Source organism: Muntiacus reevesi, chromosome 4, assembly GCF_963930625.1.
Source record: "Muntiacus reevesi chromosome 4, mMunRee1.1, whole genome shotgun sequence".
Classification (NCBI taxonomy): Eukaryota; Metazoa; Chordata; class Mammalia; order Artiodactyla; family Cervidae; genus Muntiacus; species Muntiacus reevesi.
The window spans coordinates 71,190,501-71,211,298 of record NC_089252.1 but is presented as its reverse complement, the minus strand read 5'-3'; the positions used below and the strand labels follow the sequence as shown (position 1 = coordinate 71,211,298).

The 20,798-nt window shown below is 45.0% G+C and overlaps 1 protein-coding gene across 1 annotated transcript in view; it reads right to left on the bottom strand.

The window, feature by feature from the left end:
• The window catches only part of DLEC1 (DLEC1 cilia and flagella associated protein), an 88,839-nt gene extending 69,717 nt beyond the window's left edge, over positions 1–19,122 (bottom strand). Inside the window, exons 1-3 of the mRNA XM_065933003.1 lie at positions 19,099–19,122; positions 13,899–14,360; positions 12,748–12,898 (exon numbers count right to left, since the gene is read on the bottom strand). Of these exons, the coding sequence (XP_065789075.1) occupies positions 12,748–12,898; positions 13,899–14,294 (547 nt within the window). The 5' untranslated portion in view covers positions 14,295–14,360; positions 19,099–19,122. The remainder of the gene's footprint in view (positions 1–12,747; positions 12,899–13,898; positions 14,361–19,098) is intronic.
• Between the last annotated feature and the right edge of the window lie 1,676 nt (positions 19,123–20,798).

Below are 20,798 nucleotides of genomic sequence, written 5' to 3'. Positions count from 1 at the left end.
AAGCCGGTGCGCCAAAACTACTTAGCCTGCACTCTAGAGCCCGCGAGCCCCAACTACTGAAGCCTGCATGCCGAGAGCTTGTGCTCCACAACAGGAGAATTCACAACATTGAGAAGCCCATGCACTGCAACTAGAGAGCAGTCGCTGCTCACCCCAACAAGAGAAAGTCCAAGTGCACCAATAAAGACTCAGCACAGCCAACCCCACCCCCAGCAAACAGATGGGGGAACAATGGAAACAGTGACAGACTTTATTTTCTTGGGCTCCAAAGTCACTGCAGATGGTGACTGCAGCCATGAAATGAAAAGACGCTTGCTCCTGGAAAGAAAAGTCATGACCAACCTAGACAGCATATTAAAAAGCAGAGACATTAGTTTGCCAACAAAGGTCTAGTCAAAGCTATGGTTTTTCCAGTGGTCATGTATGAATGTGAGAGCTGCAACATAAAAAAGCTGAGTGCTGAAAAATTGATGCTTTTGAACTGTGGTGTTGGAGAAGACTCTTGAGAGTCTCTTGGACTGCAAGGAGATCCAACCAGTCCATCCTAAAGGAAATCAGTCCTGAATATTCATTGGAAGGACTGATGCTGAAGCTGAAACTCCAATCCTTTGGCCACCTGATGTGAAGAACTGACTCATCTGAAAAGACCCTGATGCTGGGAAAGACTGAAGGCAGGAGGAGGAGGGGATGAGAGAGGATGAGATGGTTGGATGGCATCACCATCTCAATGGACACGAGTCTGAATAAACTCTGGGAGTTGGCGATAGACAGGGAAGCCTGGTGCGCGGCAGTCCACGGGGTTGCAAAGAGTCGGACATGACTGGGCGACTGAACTGAACAGCCAAAAAAAAAAAAAGAAAAGAATCATGTGCACTACTACTTTGATAAAAATTAAGGAATAAATAGGGTGAATGGAAGACTTGAAAGTTTTCAAGCTTTGCTGCTTGTTCCATTAACAAACGTGGTGCTTTAAAGAGGACTTTCTGGATTTCCCTGATGGTCCAGGGGTTATGTGAACTGCAGGGGGCGCAGGTTATGCTTCCATTGCAGGGGAGGCAGGTTCAATCCCTCACTGGGGAACTAGGATCCCACAAGCTGCGCTGCAGCCAAATAAAGGGGAGGTTTTTGAATGTAGGGGATTACGGAGTGGGAGAGAGGTCAGGGAATTAATTCATCATGAAGAACTTCAGCCCACAGCACTGAAGCAAGGGACGCTTGTGACATGATCTGGACTCTGCTATGAAACTCAAAACTGCTCAGTCATCTACCCGCTCCTGTTTCTGGAGAACAGAGGCTTCCTTCCAAAATTCACCAAAAGCCTCTCATTGATCCATCCCAGAACCACAGCTGAAAGGGCCATTCTGGGCAAATGTGCAGCCCAGGCCTCTCCTCTGCAATACAGAGCCCTCAGCAAGGACTGGCAGCGATGCAAAACTGACACAGTCCAGCCCAGTTCCCAAGGACTTGGCAATGGCCTATTTGAAATATTAAAAGATAAGATAAAGCTTCCAGAAAAACGGCAGAGGCCATGTGGCAAGGAGATGTATCCTCTCTCTTCTGATACCGTTCCCTCCAAGGTCCTCCCTAGGCCGTGGGCAGTTCCGTGTCTGCAGGAGCGGGGCTGGTGGGGCACAGCTTGTTATCAGGGCTTTGGGAAGTCTCTCTCCACCTTGGCGTGGACCAGGTGAGCTCTGGGCACCCTGAACTGGCCTTGTGACCTCTTGTAGGAAGGGTGGGCTTCCTACATGGACCCTGCCCCTGAGCATGGCACTGCAAGGCATTGGCTGCTCCCTTTCCCAAAAGATAATGCAGATAAAATACCAGCAAGGAAAGGGAACGAAAGCACAGAACTTTCTGCAGGATTCTGATCTCTCTCCCTCTGTCTGGAGAATTTTCACGTTTTCCACCTTGTGACATTTGTATTAGCAAAGAGAGAAAGGTTACTTCAGTGCCTCAAATAACAATCATCTTCACAATCAATCATCCAGGTTACGAAAGAGGTTCTTGGGACACCACTTTCTGCCCTGAGAAGCAGAACCAGAAAGGTGTCCAGGGAACTGGATTAAGGTCTCTACTTCTGCTATTTCTGAAATAAAAAAGAGAAACCTTGGCAGCAGAAGGCTGAGAAACCAGGGTGGATAACGTCTGCTTATAACCTAATATTGCGTGCTAAGTCGCTCAGTCGTGTCCGACTCTGTGATCCCATGGACTGCAGTCTGCCAGGCTCCTCTGTCCATGGGGATTCTCCAGGCAAGAATACTGGAGTGGGTTGCCATTTCCTCTTCCAGGGGATTTTCCTAACCCAGGGATCAAACCCACAGCTCTTAAATATCCTGTATTGGGAGGTGGGTTCTTTACCACTAGCACCACCTAGGAAGCCCATAACTTAAAATTATCTGGGGTAAAAAAATAAAATGAAAGGCACTGGGAAACGCTCTTGGCTGATGACTGTTTCCCAGTTCCCCATGTTTTATTCCACTTTCATTAAAAGCAAACAAACAAATAATTAAGTAATCTACCCTGATCTCTAGCCAGAAGAATCCTACCAAAGACCGGGGACAGTATCTGACTCCAGGGACTTGGCAGATAGCAGACAACCAACAAATCCTCCTGAGAATCCACTACCAGTTATCTCTGCCTGAATCCACGACTGAGGGAGGGGGTCTGGCAGCTACACGACTGCTGCGGAGAAGGGGGAACAGGAGATACGGAATCTGCACGGGGTGCTCACTGTCTCACAGGGCTGAGCTTCAGCGAGGGCAGACCTGAGAGGGGACAGGGCCCCACACACCCTGGGGGAAGTCATCTACAACCACAAGACACCGCCTGGACAACAGGCCTTCATCCTCCTCCTGACAGAAGACAGAGATGGGCTTTGACAGCAGGCACAAGCCCAAAGTTGGGTCCCAGCCCTTTTCAGCTGTGGGAATTGAGGGAATCATCTGAGCTCCTCTCTCAACTCCTACACCTGTAAATGGAGAGAAAACCTAACTCGCAGGGTTGTTGGAAGGATTCAGTGGAATAACATTCGCAAAGCATCTTACCCATCACCTGGTCCCCAGCAGGACCCCATAAGTGTAAAGCTTTCTGAAGCCACTGTATCTTCTACCTCTCCCTCCCTGCAGGCCACAGACATGTCAGGTCTCCTCACCCTAAAAGCACTATCCCTACTGCCCTGGAAAATAACGATTTTCAGGGATGCAGGATGACAGGTCAAAGTCTTTGGGGGGAATATAAGGTACCAGAACTTCTTGGAAAAATGGCCGATTCCAGGTCTGGAGCAATAAACACACGAGATGAACCTGGAACATCTGATCATTTCAGAAAATAAGGAAATTTACCACAGGCAACCAGTGTTATGCCAACAGAGTCAGGCATCAACTTGAAAAGGCTCCAAGTGGCTAAAGATGGGACAATCTGAGCATCAACAGGACAATAAACATAACTAGCTATGAAATCCATGAGCTCATAATGATAGGAAAAACCAACCAACCAAACCTTTTTATTCATCTTTGGCAGATGTTAGGGAAACCAACTCATTAATTTAAAAACTGGCAGATAAAGGGAAAGAATTAATTCTGCTCCTATCCTGGGGTAATCAGAGTCATCACAGAGAAGTTTCTCTTTACAGAAGTATTTCAGTACCATTAGTATTATAATTTGTAACCCCTAATGAAACAATATATCTAGGCAAAAACTGGCAGCATCATGAAAACAAGAGATATCAGACACCATGCATCTCCTGAAGGGAGAACAGAGCACCATCTATGAATTGGTCTCTCTCCCCTTCTCCTCTCAAAAGTTGAACTTAAATCTCATAAAGTCTCTAGAAATAACTAGTGAACTGCAAGGAATACAGGGATCATAAGAACAGGTTAAATGATACCACAATGGTGAAATCACCAAAATCCAGACTACAGACAAATGTACAGAAAAAAATGACCCAATTTCTTTGACAAAAAAATTTACAAAGTATCAGAGAGATGGTAGACTGAAAAGAGTTCTTAGCACTGGTTGTTGGTGTGGGGATTTGATGAGGAAAAAAACATACTGGTCAAATCTGAGAATACCTCTTCACAAAACACTAGTCAGTTACAATCTAACGCGGAGAATTTAATGCGGAGACACGAAGGTGACCAGGTGATCAGGGCTAACATCACTTGTGCCTCTTGATATGCGGCAGTGAGAGGAGCCAAGGGCTGGAGGGCTGGGGCAACCAGCATCATCTGTATGGTGCTGCTGCCAAGCATGAATGGGGGTGTGGTCGCAAGGAAACATCAGAACCGCCTTAGAGAGTGAAAGGCTTCTCAAGAACTGTCAGGAGGGACTTCCCTGGTGGTCCAGTGGCTAACACTCTGGGCGCCCGACGCAAGGGGCCAGCGTTCGATCCCTGGTCAGGGAATTAGATCCCACATGCTGCAACTAAGATCAGGTACAGCCAAAATAACTAATTAAAAAAAAAACAAAGCTGTCATAAGAGAGGATCCTGGAAAAATGGGCGTACAAAGCACAAGGACTCTGTCTCCCCACCCAGACGCAGCTGCACTAGCAGAATCAGCCTAACTGAACATGGCATCTATTGAAGCCTTGTACTTCCAGGGGGAGGCCTGGAGAGACAACTGCAGTGAACTCAGCATAGGTGCAGCTACCCGCCCCTCACCCTCTGTCCCAGAGCAGGCATCTGGGCATGTGTTTCTGGGGCAACCTACACACAACCCGTGACAGCGTGGGTGACCCAAAAAGATGCTGTCCTCCAAACACCTGGGATCTGTGCTCCGACTGCCGATGACCACAGAGGCGCAGGCCTGAAGAAGCACCTCCCCACACTGGGGCGGGCCCCGCCTCCTCCAGGTGGGAGGGACTTCTAGGGAATTCAAATGGCTAGCACCCCCCTCCTTCATCTTTTTCTTTTCCCTCTTTTGAAAGCCAGATATTAAAGACTGAGACATTCAAAAACAACTGCAGATCAGGGAGAGATCCGAACAAGACCACATACACTCAGGGAAGGGTTCAGAAAAGAACCTTCAGATTATAGCTCAGGCTGAACTTTAGCACAGACAGCTGACAAAAACTAACAGACAAAACCAAAAACAATTACAAGATAACCAGCAAGCTCTGTGGATGGGGGAGAAGCTGATTTCTAAAGTCACATAATTATTAGAGTCAAATGTCCAGTTATCTAGCAACAAAAAAATAAAAAACATACAAAGAAATGGGAAAGTATGACCCATTCAAAGGAAAAAATTAAATCAACAGCAACTGTCCTTGAAAAAGACCTGACTGCAGTTATACTAGGCAAAGGCTTAGAACAACTGTCTTGAAGATGCTCATAGAGCTATTAATAAAAGAACACGTGGAGAATATCAAGAAAATGATGTACAAAACCACGTAAATATCAACAGACACAAAACCTATAAGGAAGGTAAAAAGACATGTTGAAACTGAAAAGAACACTAACTGAAATGAAAAATGAACTATTAAAGGGATTCAAAGGCATATCTGAGCAGGCATAAGAGAGAATCAGTGCACCTGAAGATAAAAAAAGGAAATTACTGAGTCAAAGGAAAAGGAAAAACTACTGAAGAAAAGTAAAGTGAGCCTAAGTAAGAGGCCTGTAGTCACCAGCAAGTGACTAACATACACATTGTGGGAGTCCTAGAAGGAAAAGAAAGAGAAAAGGGGGCAGAGAGGATATATCTAAAGAAATAGTGGTTGAAAATGTCCCAGATTTAATGAAATACATGAATATAAACATCCAAGAAGCTCATGAATTATCAGATGAACTCAAAGACTCATGTTGAAACACGTTATAATTAAATATTTGAAAGACAAAGAGAGAATCTTGAAAGTAGCAAGACAGTAGTGACTCATCACATTCAAAGATCCTCAATAAAGTTGTCAGTAGATTTTTCGACAGAAATTTTGCAAGCCAGAAGGCAGTGGGTCAATATATTCAAAGTGTTAAAAGGAGAAACTATTAACCAAGAATCCTATATCCAGTAAAAACTGTCCTTCCAAGGGATAGAGAAATTAAGACATTTCCTGATAAACAGAAGCTGAGGGTGTTTGTTACCACTAGACCTGACCTGCAATGCTCAAAGGAGTTCTGTAATGTGAAATGAAAGAACACTACACAGTAACTCCAAGCCACATGAAGAAATAAAGATGTCAATAAAGGTAAATACATGGATAATCATAAAAATCTTCTACATGATTTAAGAGACTAATACATTTAAAGGAAAAAAAAAAACTATTAAAGCTAAAACAAAAAAACAAGTTCAAAGTTATGTGCTAAGTTGCTTCAGTCATGACTCTTTGTGACTATAGCCCATGGACTATAGCCCGCCAGGCTCCTCTGTCCATGGGATTCTCCAGGCAAGAATGCTGGAGCAGGTTTTCACGCCCTTCCTCCTCCAGCATATCTTTCCAACCCAGAGATTGAACCTGAGTCTCCTATGTCTCCTGCAGTGGCAGGCAGGTTCTTTACCTCTAGTGCCACTTGGGAAGCCCCCAAAAGTTAGTATTATATTAAGCTAGTATTATCATAAAAGTCAGTATTATAGTGACTTCGGTTTATAGCTCCAAGTCTTTGTTTTCTACACAATTTACAAGACTAATGGATTAGTTGGTACTTCTGGGCACACAATGTATAAAGATGTAATTTTGTGACATCAACAACCAAAAGGGGCGGGGATGGAGCTGTAAAGAAACAAAGAATTTTGTATTTATTGAAGTTAAGCTGGTATAGATTCAAATGAGAATATTATAATTTGGGGCTTTTAAATGTAATCCCTAAGGCAACCACAAAGAAAATAGCTGTGGAATATACTCAAAAGAAAATTTAAAAAAGGAAATTTAAACATTTCACTACAAAAACTGACTAAACACAAAATAAGACAGTAACACTGAAGAACTGATGCTTTTGAACTGTAGTGTTGGAGAAGACTCTTGAGAGGTCCTTGGACTGCAAGCAGACCCAACCAGTCCATCCTAAAGGAGATCAGTCCTGACTATTCACTGGAAGGACTGATGCTGAAGCTGAAATTTCAATACTTTGGCCCCCTGATGTGAAGAGCTGACTCATTTGAGAAGACCCTGATGTTGGGAAAGACTGAGGGCAGGAGAAGTAGGGGACAACAGAAGATGAGATGGCTAGATGGTATCACCGACTCAGTGGACATGAATTTGAGTAAACTACAGAAGTCGGTGATGGACAGGGAGGCCTGGTGTGCTGCAGTCCATGGGATCACAAAGAGTTGGACACGACTGAATGACTGAACTGAACTAATGCAGGAGATGAGGGACAAAATAGATACAAGACCAAAAAATAACAAAGTGACAGAAGTTCCTCCTTATGAGTAATTTTTTTTTTTTGAGTAATTACTTTAAATGTAATTTGGGCTTCCCTGGTGGCTCAGATGGTAAAGAATATGCAGGCAGGGCAGGAGACCCGGGTTCGATCCCTGGTTCGGGAAGATCCCTGGAGGAGAAAATGGCAACCCATTTCAGTTTTCTTGCCTGGAGAATTCCATGGACAGAGGAACCTGGTGGGCTACAGTTCATGGGGTTGCAAAGAGTTGGACACGACTGAATGACTATCACTTTCTTTCACTTTAAATGTACATGGATTCAACTCTCCAGTCAAAAGACAAAAATTGGCAGAATAGACAAAAATACATGATCCAACTAGATTGCTGTCTACAGGAGACTCACTTTAGATCCAATGACTCAAAAAGATTGGAAATGAAAAGATGAAAAAAGATTTCCATGCAAATAGTAATCAAGAGAGGAAGTGGCTATACTAATAGAGAAAAAAGGCTTTTTAAATCAAAAAAGGTTACAAGAAGCAAAGAAGGACATTACATATCAATAAAAGATTAAATAGAGCAAGAAGATATAATAAGCATAAACATTTATACATCTCATGACAGATCATCAAAATAATGAAGTAAAAAAAAAAAAAACAAAATCAAAATAATGAAGTAAAAAATGACAGATCTGATGGAAGAAATAGATAGTTCTACAATAATACTGGTTGGACACTTCAGCACCCATTTATAGTAATAGAAAGAAGAACCAGGCAAAAGACAAGTAATGAAACAGAGGATTTAAACAACCCAATAGAGTAACTAGATCTAATGGACATATAGAACACTCTATCGAACAATAATGGCGTACACATTCTTCTCAAGTGCATTTAAAGAATTAATATCAATCCTCAACTTTTTCACAAAAAAATGAAGAGGAGGGAACACTTCTTATCTCATTCAAGAGGCCAGCATTACCCTGATATAAACCCAGATAAAGACACTACAAGAAGACCACATCTTAGAAAGATGGTAATGATAACCCTATATGCAAAACAGAAAAAGAGACACAGATGTACAGAACAGACTTTTGGACTCTGTGGGAGAAGGCGAGGGTGGGATGTTTCGAGAGAACAGCATGTATATTATCTATGGTGAAACAGATCACCAGCCCAGGCGGGATGCATGAGTCAAGTGCTCGGGCCTGGTGCACTGGGAAGACCCAGAGGAATCGGGTGGAGAGGGAGGTGGGAGGGGGGATCGGGATGGGGAATACGTGTAACTCCATGGCTGATTCATATCAATGTATGACAAAACCCACTGAAATGTTGTGAAGTAATTAGCCTCCAACTAATAAAAATAAATGGAAAAAAAAAAAGAAGACCACATCCATTATGAACACTGATGCAAAAATCCTCACAAAATATCAGCAACATACTGAAAGGATAGTTCACCATTATCAAGTGTGATCTATTCCTGTGATGCAAGGATGGTTCAACATACAAAACTCGATCAACGTAATACACCACAGTAACAGAATAAAGGGGAAAAGAGTCCCATGATCACCTCAACTGATACAGAAAATTGTTTGAAAAACTTCAGCATCCTTTCATGATTAAAAAAATAAACACAAAGAACTAGGGACAACCAGAAACTATTTCAACATAATGAAAATCACGGATGAAAACCCATAGCGAATGTCATACTCAGTGGTGAAAGACTTAAAGCTTTTCCTCTAAGATCAGGAACAAGGCAGGAATGCCTACTTTCACCATTAGTAGTAAACATAATACTAGAAGTTCTAATCAGAGCAATTAGGCAAGAATTAAAAGGCATCCAAGCTGGAAAGGAAGAAGTAAAATTATTATTGTTTGTGGGTGATATGATCTTGTAAGTTGAAAACAGTGGGATTCTCCAGTGGCTCAGAAGTAAAGAATCTGCCTATAATGCAGGAAACACAAGCTTGATCCCTGCGTCAGGAAGACCCCCTGGAGGAGGGCAGGCAATCCACTCCAGTATTCTTATGTTTTTTTAATTCATTTTTATTTGGCTGTGCCAGGTCTGATCTTCAATCTTCATTGCAGCATACAGTAGTTGCATCATGTGGGATCTAGTTCTCTGACCAGGGATCGAACCCAGGGGCCCCTGCATTGCAAGTCTGGAGTCTTAACCACTGGACCACTAAGGAAGTCCCCCACTCCAGTATTCTTGCCTGGAGAATCCCAAAGACAGAGGAGCCTGGTGGGCTACAGTCCATAGGGTCGCAAAGAGTCAGACATGGTTGAGTGACTGAGCATGCACACACGCAGAAAACACTAAAGCTTTCATACACACAAAAAACCTCTCTTAGAACTAATAAGTGAATTCAGCAAAGTAGCAGGACATAAAGTGAGCACACAAAAATCTGATGATTTTTACACACTAAAATGAACAATCTGAAAAGGAAATTATGAAAACAATTCCATTCCCAAGAGCACCAAAAAGGACACAATACTTGAGAATTAACCATGGAGATCAAAGACTTATATAATAAAAAATACAAAACACTGCTGAAAAAAAATGAAAGAGGACATAAATGGAAATACATTCCATGTTCATGGATTAGAAGACTCCATATTGCTAAAAATGCCGATATTGGGACTTCCCGAGGGCTTGAGAATCCACCTGGCAATGCAGGGGACCTGGGTTCGACTTCCACTCCGGGAAGCTTCCACATGCCACAGGACAACTAAGCCCATGCATCACAACTGCTGAGCCGGCACTCTAGAGTTCCTGCGCTAGCAATGAGAAGCCACTGCAAGGAGAAGCCCATGCAAGAAGCCTCTCTACAATTGGAGAGTAGCCTCTGTTCGCCGCAGCTAGAAAAAGTCAGTGCGCAGCAACGAAGAGCCTGAGCGCCAGGACAAAGACCCAGCATAGCCAAAATATTCTTTTAAAAGTGTCAGTACTACCCAAAGCAAAATATAGGTTCAATGAAATCTTTATCAAAATCCCAATGACATTTTTTATGACAGAAACAGTAAAACCCATCCTAAAATCTATTATGGAATCTCAAGGACTATCCAATAGTCAAAACAATTTTGAACAATCAAAGCTGAAGGACCTACACTTTCTGATCTCAAAACTTACAAGAAAGCTACAACAATAAGAACGTAGTACTAGCATAAGTGGACACAGAAACCAATGGAATAGAATAGAAAGCCCAGAAAGAAACCCTCATACATAAGGTCAGACGATTTTTGACAATGGCGTCAAGGCCAATCAATAGGAAAAGGACAGGCTTTTCAACAAACGATGCCAGGAAAACTGGACATCTTTATGTATAAGAATGAAGTTGAATCCTTTTGTAATACTATGTAACTCAAAATTAATCAAAGACCTTAAATCCAAGACCTAAAATCCAAGACCAAGACCTAATAAACTCTAGGAGAAAACACAGGGAGAAAACTTCACAACACTGCATTTAGCAATGGTTTCTTAGCTACAACACCAAAGGCACAGAGAAGAAAAGAAAAATCAACAAATTGGATTTCATGAAATTTAAAGATCGTGCACCAGAGGAAAAACGCAACCCACACAACAAGAAAAATATTTTCAAATCATATATCTGGTAAGGGATTAATAACCAGGATATACAGAGAATTCCTAAAACTCAACAACAATATGATGGATTAAGAATGGGCTTGAGGAGTGCTCTGCCCGCCCTCACTGCTGCTAAGATCAGGGTGGCCGAGAGAATCGCAGCCTTCCTCAAGAATGTCTGTGCCAAGGGACTGGTGCTGGGGGCATCCTCCACCAGTGGGGGCCTGCCTGTAATTCTGCCCACACTCAGCCCCAACACCAAGTACTCGGTCACGATCAACTGGGCCATACCCCACAAGTACCCAGCGCCCCTCTGAGACGATCGAACACGCCCAGCTACCCTCAGGACCCCCGGGGCCCAAGCCTGGGGTGGCTGAAGAAACTGTGAGCTCCTCTGTTGACAGGGAGAGGTCCCCTCCCCGATGGCTCCCAATAAATATGTGAAACTACCCCCCCAAAAAAAATGGGCTTCAAAGGCATTTCTCCAAAGAAGATACCCAAATGGTAAATAAGCACATGAAAAGATAGTCAAAATCACTCATCATCAGGGAAATGCAAAATTAAAACCACAATGAGGTACCCCCTCACACCCATCAGGATGGCTACACCCCCTCCCCACACACACAGCCCCACACCCACCACCCCCATCAAAAAACTAGAAAAGAAGTGTTGGTGAGGATATGGAGAAATGGGAATCCTTGTTTACTGTTGGTGGGAAAGTAAAAATGGTACAGGCACTGTGAAAACCAGTATGGTGGTTCCTCAAAAAATTAAAATAGTACTACTATATGACCTAACAATTCCCCTTCTTGACACAAAACCAAAGAACTGAAAGCGGGATATAAAAGAGCTATTTGTACGTCCATGTTCAGCATTATTCATAACAGCTAACACCTGGAAGCAACCCGAGAGTTCATCAGCTGATGAATGGATAAGCAAAATACATATATATAAACACAATATTATGTAACATATGAAGGAAGGAAATTCTGACACAGGCTACAATATGGATGAACCTTGAGGGCATTACACTAAGTGAAACATGCTAGCCTTAAAAAGACAAACACTGCATGATTCCACTTATTTGAATACTACTTAAAGTAGTCAAAATTATACAGACAGAACGTAGAATGGTGGTTGCCAGGGGCTGGAGGGATGGAGGGACTGTGAAGGTATTTTTAATGGGCGTATCAGTTGTGTGAGATGAAAAAGAGTTATGGAGATGGATGGTGATGATGTTTGTATAATGAATGCATTTAATACCACTGAACTGTACTCTTAAAAATAGTTAAGAGGGTAAATTTTATGTTATGTGCATTTTACCACAATTTTTAAAACCTGGGGGAAAACTCAATGGTCAAGAACATGAAAGACAGGAAACATTCAAAGAAGTGTCCCAAGTGAAAAGTCTAAAAACAAGACAAGACAGTGGCATGCAACACGGCTTCCTAGACAGGATGCTAGACCGCAGAGGAGAAACGGACGCTGTGGGGAAGCAGGTAAAACCTGCGGGCCATCTGTGAACTGGAGGATAACACTGCCTCAATGCTGACTCCCTGGCTTAGCGGGTTGTGTGCTGGTTATGTAGGTGAGAGTCCCTGCTCTGGAGACATGCACACTGGCGTGTTCTCGGATAATGAAACAACACAGGTGCAACTCACTCTCCAAACATTTTGAAAAAGACTAGAGAGGTTCTGTGGGTTACATTTTTACTTTGTTGGTAAGAGTCTTTTGATGCACAAGTTTTAATTTTCATGACGTCCATTAGTCTTTGAAAAAGATGAATGGGGTAATACAGTAATATATTAACAACTGGGGGGGTTAGGGTGAAGGGCCTAGAGAAGCTCATCATACACACCTGGAGGCATCTTGATAAAGGGCTCAAGGAACTGTACTTTGGCCTGGTGCATGGCCCGCTCTTTCTCCGCAAGGGCCCGTGCACTGGCCTGAATGATGTGTCTCTCCAACATTTCAACTTCATCCAGCCGCTGCTTATAGAGCTCCCGAATCTGGCAGGTGGGTGATCAGATGCACAGAAATACGGTGAGACAACACAGCTTTACTCAACCTCCCCCGAGCAGCACTGTTTCCCATGAAGCACAGAACAGTCACAGAACTGCAGAGACCACCCGGTCTAAACAGACAGATCTGAACTCTCAGACCCACGGAGGCAAATGGCTTAAAGCCTTTTACAGTAAAGTCAGGAACAGTGCCAAGTCTCAAGGAACAGTAGTCTCCTGACTACTGGCTTCTCAGTAAAGACATCTGTCATCTGAACTCTGAAATACCAAATGCAAGTTAACACACCACCTGTGGTAGACAGAGGGTTGTGTCATTCAGGATAGAAGGACCTGGCTGCAGGGAGCATAGTGAACTGAAAGCCTCCAGCTGTCGACCCCTTCAGAATTCACCTCAGCTGCTTGAAAGCATTCAGCTGAGACTCCTTTAAGAAAGTCGTGGACAGCGTGGCCAGCAGTCAGCCTTATCGGAGAGGACTCAGGACAGCTGCTTTCCTCCTTATACAGATAAGGAAGCCGTTCCAGAGACGGCATGTTTCCTAAAATCTGGGCATGCATGCCTCTCAGTTAAGATTGCGGTTTGTGGGACAAAGGCAGGCACCCCAGAGCGGACGTGACTTTTAGCTTTATCATCTCCAGGAAACAACTATTCTGCTTTCTGCTGTTTCACATATATATGCAATCGTGTGTGTAGAGATGTGAAGAGAGATAGGTGCTACAGATATACACCTTATGTGTGTAGAGCGTGTGTATTTGCCTGAGAGCGTGTATAGTGTCCTTCCACTACAATGTATGATATACGGCGGAACGGACTTGGTCTGCTCTTTCCCAGCTGCGTACCCCGTGCCTGGAACAGCGGCTGCACCCGACAGGGGCTGACACTTGTCGAGTGGCTGAGTCGCGCCCTGGGTCCCCAGCACAGCCGCAGACGCGACGCCGCCATCCCCTGGGTGAGCACGCGGAGAAGCGAGCGGGGCGCGGTCCCTGTTACCTGCTGCAGCTGGTCCACGAACTCTTCGTGCCGCGCATCCTCGCTGCCGCGGGCCTTGATCAAACTCGAGCTCACCTCCTCCCCTATCACCTCGGCGGTGTACAAGTTGCGGAAGACGCCGGTGAGCAAGTAGGAGATGTCTTGGGTGCGCAGAGAGGTGGGGCGCAAGCGCAACAGTTGCGGCTCGGGGAGCGGCTGGAGCGAGAGCTGCGAGACGAGGCGGCGCCGACCCCCGAAGCCATGGTGGAAGGACTCGGAATAGGCGAGGGAGGACAGCCAGGTGGACTGGCTGGGGCTGCGGATCCGGGCCAGACGCGGGGTGGGCGTCCACGTTGCCCCAGCGAAAGCGTAGGATCCAGACTCAGCCAGCAGCCTCTCTCGCTTTCCAGTCTCCATGGCAACTGAGACGCCGCTAACTCCCTGCCGCACTTCCACTTCCGGCCTGCTTCTTCCGCTTTGCGTCTGTTGGAGGGTGCCATGAAGCCGTCATCCTCAAGTATGCGCACGGCGGAGTCACCTTTACTAAGATGAGTTTAGTGTGAGGACCAACAGAGAAAGGGTTAATTGACACAGCCAGGTCCTTCTGGTTGCAAAGCGTCTCTATTTTGTCATGAACCACAAAGGACAGGAAAGTGATTAGCCTACAGAGAAAGCAAGTATAGTAGTGGGTTTTGGGTAGAAGTGAACGACAAGCAGAGATTTAGAAGAGTGAGTAGACTCGTCACCATTAGTGATCAAGGAAGTGTAAATTAAAACTACAATGCAGGGACTTCCCTGACAGTCCAGTGATTAAGACTTTGCCTTCCAATACTGGGTGTGCAAATTGGATCCCCGGTCTGGGAGCTAAGATCCCCCATGCCTGACAGCCAAAAAAAAAAAAATCAAAACAGAAACAATACTGTAACAAATTCATTGAAGAACTTAAAAAAAAAAAAAAAGCCTCCAATGCAGTACCTCTACGTGCTTAGTAGAATGTCAAGAAATTGAATGAACAAACAGGTGAACAAACCAGCTGAGTGCTGGTGAGGCAACTCAATGTCTCCTATATTGTGACAGGAATGCAAACTAGTATGCTGTGCTGTGCATGGTCGCTTAGGCGTGTCTGACTTTTTGCGACTCCAAGGACTGTAGCCCGCCAGGCCCTCTGTTCATGGGGATTCTCCGGGCAAGAATACTGGAATGGGTTGCCATGCTCTCCTCCAGGAGATCTTCCCCACCTAGTGATCGAACCCAGGTTTCCCGTATTGCAGCCTGATTCTTTACCATCTGAGCCACCAAGGAAGCCCAAGAATACTGGAGTGGGTAGCATATCCCTTCTCCAGGGGTTCTCCCCCACCCAGAAATCAAACTGGGATCTCCTGCATTGCAGGCGGACTCTTTACCAGCTGAGCTACCAGGAAGCCTATAAACTAGTACAGCAACTTTGAAAAACAGTTTGGCAGTTTCTTATAAAGTAACACAGCAGTCCCACACAACTAGGTGTTTTTCCAAGTGAAATGAGAAAGTTTGTGCCTACAAAACCCTGTACGAAGATGTTTATAACAGCTATATTCATGATCTCCAAAAAGTGGGAAAAAACCAAATGTTCTTTCTACTGGTGAAAAAAAATAAATTGTCGTACATCTATGCAATGGAATACTCTCAACAACAAATAGGAAACAGACTAGAGGTACACATGACAGCATAGAAGAATGTCAAATTCATTATGCTGAGTAAAAGAAACCATTCTCAAAAAGGCTACACATATATACTGAATGAGTCCACTTATAGGATACTCATTTATAGAACATGCAAGCCAGAAAACACATCAGTGGTTATCAAGAGTTGGTGATGGGAGCTAACGTTGGCTCCAAGGAGAATGAGGGAATTTCTTGGGGGGATGGAACTATTCACCAAAAAGGGTAAATTTTACTGTATGGAAGTTATACTTCAATTTTTTCAGTGAAAAAGTAAACAAGTAGAAGTAAGTCAGGAGAGAAGGAAAAATGGTACACCATGTAGAAAGACCCTATTGAGCTAAAACCAGGAGAGGGCCCCACTATGGGTGGAAATGAAAGAAGTTCAGGGGTGGAACTCAGAGGGTGGTGGAAAACTCCTAGGCAAAGGCCAGATCATAAAAGGGTTTGCAGGCAACATTAGGGAATTTAAACTTTATTCTGAGGACAGTAGGAGGGCATCAAGGGTCTGAAGCTGGGTATGTGGTGGTCAGCTGTATGTTGTACTGAGATCACTCTGGTTGCTATGAAACAAAAGACTGGTGGAAACAGGAGGCATCAGGGAGTTCAATCAGGAAACTCCCACTGGGGTCAGGAAAGAGGGGAAGGATGCTGGGATTCAGGTGAGAGGAATAGACTGGAGATGGAGCTAAAAGATGGGACTTGAGAAGACTCATGATGGTTGTAACGGGAGTGACAGAGAAAAGGGGCCAAGGACGACTCCCACCCATCCTGTGTGTGCGATCAGGTGGGTGATGAGATATCCACTGAGGCGGCGGGGAGAGGCCTGCACTTGTCAGGGCAGCAGTTTTGACATCACAGTGACTCATCCTCGCCATGGCACGACTGCTGCTCACAGGTGGTACAACCTTCCTCTTCTTACTACTGGGTGAGTCTATGTGTCCTACAGCCTGCAACCCACTTCCTGAGATGAGGCCCAGGATGCTTGCCCACGTATGTGGGCTACTTCCGGTTCTTGTGGTTGGGCCTGCCTCTTTCACCTCTGATTTCGGCATCGCTTCCATCCTCAGAGCTGGGAAGCCAGGGCCCCTGTTCTAGGCTGTGTACTTGAGAGCATCCTGCTCGCACTCTCCTGGAGCTGCACCCTCGCCCGAGTGAGGAGGCCATGAAGTCAACATGATGTGCCCCAAGCCTGTGCAAACCTCGTGAGCCCGCTAGCAGGGCCTGTGCAGGCTGTTTTTTAAGGCCTTCCTCTCCTGGCTGACTGGTAGCTACAGTAAGCGGTAGTGTGGGGAGGGGTGGAAGAAGAGGGCGTGCAGGCAAATGGGCTGGTTGGTCCAATTGTTTATAAACATGTGAGCCTCCCCCTGCCCCCACTGTGCAGTAAGGAGCTAGTAGAACAATCTGGGTGGTGGTGGGGACTCTGTTGTTCTAGTGTTAGAAGGGGGCCTGCCCAAACTGGGTGGTCTCCCCAGCCCCCTTCCCTGCCCTGGGAGTGACAGGACAATGAATTCTCGCCATTACCTTTGACCTCTCCATCCTGCCTCCAAACAACCTCAGAGAAGGTCACAGAGAGTCTGGCCCAGCCTGAGAGAGGCCTCCCCCTTTTCTCTGACCTTCCCATCCTCTGGCTTCAGCCCCCCTCAAGATCCTTCCAGGCCAAGATCTCCAGGAAAGCTGCAGTGACTCATCTGTGCTCATCTTCTTTGACTTTTCAGCAGTATTTGCTGCTGCCCAGTCGCTCTCAATAAAACACTGTGTTCCCTCACTCCCCACTTTCTTCTGTGCTTCCCCATCTCCACCCTCCTCTCACTCTTCTACTTGAATCTCCCTGCCTGATAAACCGGATTCATTCCTGATTTCGCTGTGCACAGCAACCACTTTCTCTTTGCTCTGTGACTAACTGAATGGTCCCAACCCTGCACCAGTCCCCTCGCCGGTGAGAACTTGGCCAGCACAGAGGGAACTTCTGAGCTCCCGTCTTCACTTCACAACCTGTTCTGCCGACCAGCATTTGTGTTTGTTCATCTCTGGGTTCCCACACATCTTTGACCTTTTACATGTTTTTTACCTTTAAAGTCAGAAGAGAAAGACAAATACCATATGATTATCACTTGTAGGTGGACTCTAAAATATGACACAAATGAACTTATCTAAGAAAAAGAAACAGACTCATAGACATAGAGAACAGACCTGTGGTTGCCGGGGGGGGGCGGGGGGGGGCGGGAGGGGTGAGGGGGTCAGAGAGTGATGGACTGCAAGTTTAGGGTAAGCAGATGCAGACTATTATATATAGAATGGATAAACAACAAGGTCCTGTATTGCACAGGGAATGATATTCAATATTCTGTAAAACCATAATGGAAAAGAATACCAAAAAAAGGTGTATATGTGTATAACTGAGTCAATCTGCTAAACAGCAGAAATTAACATTGTAAATCAAATATATGTCGATAGAAATTATTTTTTTACTTTGAAATTTCAAAAGTTATGTATCAGTATGGTAAAAATTCAAATAATACATAAAAAATAAAAAGTATCTTCCTCTCAATCTCTTTACTTGGGTTATTTCTATATCATTCTGACTATTATTTCTGCCTATACAAATGAAATGTTTACAAAGATATTTTTAAAAAGCACCAATGATATTAGACATTATGCATATTGTCCTGCAATTTGCTTTTTTTTCACTGCAACTCAAAGATGATGGTTTTGTTTTGTTTTATGTTTAAAAGATGCAGGGGAACACACTGTAATGGAAATATCAAGTTATATTTAACCAGGTCCCTGCTAGTGAACTTTACCTTATATAATGTTTATATACATAATATACAGATGATACAGAATTAAAATTTCTTGGCCAAGGACTTCCCTAGTGGTCCAGTGGCTAAGGCTCCATGCTCCAAGGCAGAGGGCCCAGATTCTATCCCTGGTCAGGGAATTAGATCCCACAGGCTGCAACTAAGAGGATCCTGCATGCCACAACTAAGACCCAGAGCAGCCAAATAAATAAATATTTTTTTTATAAAAAGAAACTACAAACCTTAAAAAAATTATAAAAATAAAATTGCTTGGCCAAAGCATATATATTTTTTAATATTTGAGATATTGTCAAATTGCCTCTTAGAAAGATTATCCAGAGTAGACTCCCGTTAGAACTATGTGAAGGCTTATGGGCATTTTCAACATGCTTTGAAGTATAGCCCAGAGTTTAGCTCCAGCCCACCTCCCCCTCTAAAACTCCAGACTTGTACATCCATCTTGTACCTGGCATCTCACCTTGGCTGTCTGCAGTTACCTCAAATGTAATGCGTCCACAACAGAGCACCCGCTCCTCCCCATTTCAGCTTCTGGGAACCACCTGCTTGCAACGGTTCAGGTCAAAAACCTAGAGTCCTCCCCGACTCTTCACAGCCCCTGCAGTTCAGTCCTGCTGGCTCTCCCATCAAAATGTATCCAGACTCCTCCCACTTCTCATGACCTCCACACCCACCACTGGAGGCTGACCCACCATTCACTCTCACCTGAATTAATGCAAGAGCCCTTTCCCTGGCCTCCTTGCTTCAGCCCTGTCCCTCCATGATACTCCCCGACCAGCAGCCAGAGTGATTCTTTTAAAATATGAATCAGGAAAAAAAAAAAAAAAATATGAATCAGGGACCTCCCTGGAGTTCCAGTGATTAGGAGTCCACGCTTCTGCTGCAGGGGACCCAGATTCAATCCCTGGTCAGGGAACTAGGATCCTATAAGCTGTGGGGTGGAGAGAAAGACAAATTAAAAAAAAAAAAAATCTTAAAAAATAGTACAAATGAACTTATTTACAAAACAGAAATAGAATCACAGGTGTAAAAAACAAACATGGTTACGGGGCAGGGGAAGGTGGAGTGGGGGCAGGGTAAATTGAAAGATTGGGACTCACATATACATACTACATATATATATAAATAACATATATATAAAATAGATAACTTAATAAGGACCCACTGGATAGCACAAGGAACTCTATTCAGCACTGTGTAATGACTTATATGGGAAAAGACTCAAAGAGTATATGTAATATTGATTCACCCGTGCTGAATACCTGAAACTAATACAACATTGTAAATCAACTATACTCCAGGAAAATATTTTAAAATCTTTTAAATAAAAATTAAAAAACATGAATCACAACACATCCCTTGTTGACTTGAAAACGTCCAAGTGCTCCCCATTTTCCCCAGAGTAAAAACGGCAGCCCGTAGCAGGCCGGCCAGGACTTGGTTCCCATTACTTCTCTGGCCTGTCTCACTCCTCCCGCCCCGCCTCTCTCTGCTGCCAGCACACCTCACCCATCCAAGTTTGTGTTTCTGGGGGAGGGATTGGGCAGGGCTGACTCTGAAGCATGTCTGGAAAGTTGGCATTCTTGGGTTAATCCTCTTGCCTCCCCAGGGTAGTGGTGGAGGGAGGGGCCGAGGGAAGTGACTTAAGGTGGGCACCAGCTCTGACGGTAGGTCTGGCCTGTCTCCAGGTCATCCCAGAAAATTCCCCTTACACCCACCCTCACACACACATCGGGGACAGGGAGGTCAGCTGGGGGTGTGAGACACCTGAAAGTCCACCATTAGACAACCCGTCTCTGGGCGGGCATGGCCACTCCGAGCCTGCCAAAAGCCCTATGAGTCCCCAGGATCTCAGGGCATCCTGCAGAGGTAACTGGGAGCTGGATTTAAGGGGGGTAATTTGGGCACCTGGGCAGGGCTGGGCCCACAGAGGTCCCTGGATGTTTAGGGCAGAGGGAACAGATTCCAGCAACTGCAATTCAATGCAAAGACTCTTGCGTGGCGACCCCAGCCCCCTCTGCACACAGACACACAGTCCCCACACTGAACAGGTTTACACACGGCAGAAGTAATCAAGTAGAATGCCTTCCCCTGGTAGAAGGGAGGGGCAGACAGGAGAGGAGAGGAGAGGAGAGTTTGGGGAGCTGCTGACCCACAGGTCAGAGCAACAGCCTGGCTTCTCTGAGCAGGGCGTGGCCCAGTCCTCTTTTCTGACTGAACCTGGCGGCATGTGCCAACTCTGAGTCAGCCATGCCCATCCGGCCCAGCAACTCCAGGCTCCAGAGGAGGCCTCAGCTTCTCTGGCCTGAGCCAGAGACCAGAAGAGGTCCTGCGTGCGACAGGTTTGCTGTGTGCAAAGGAAAAGCCAGGCTGCAGCCCCCACCAGGGGCATCAGAGAGAGAGGT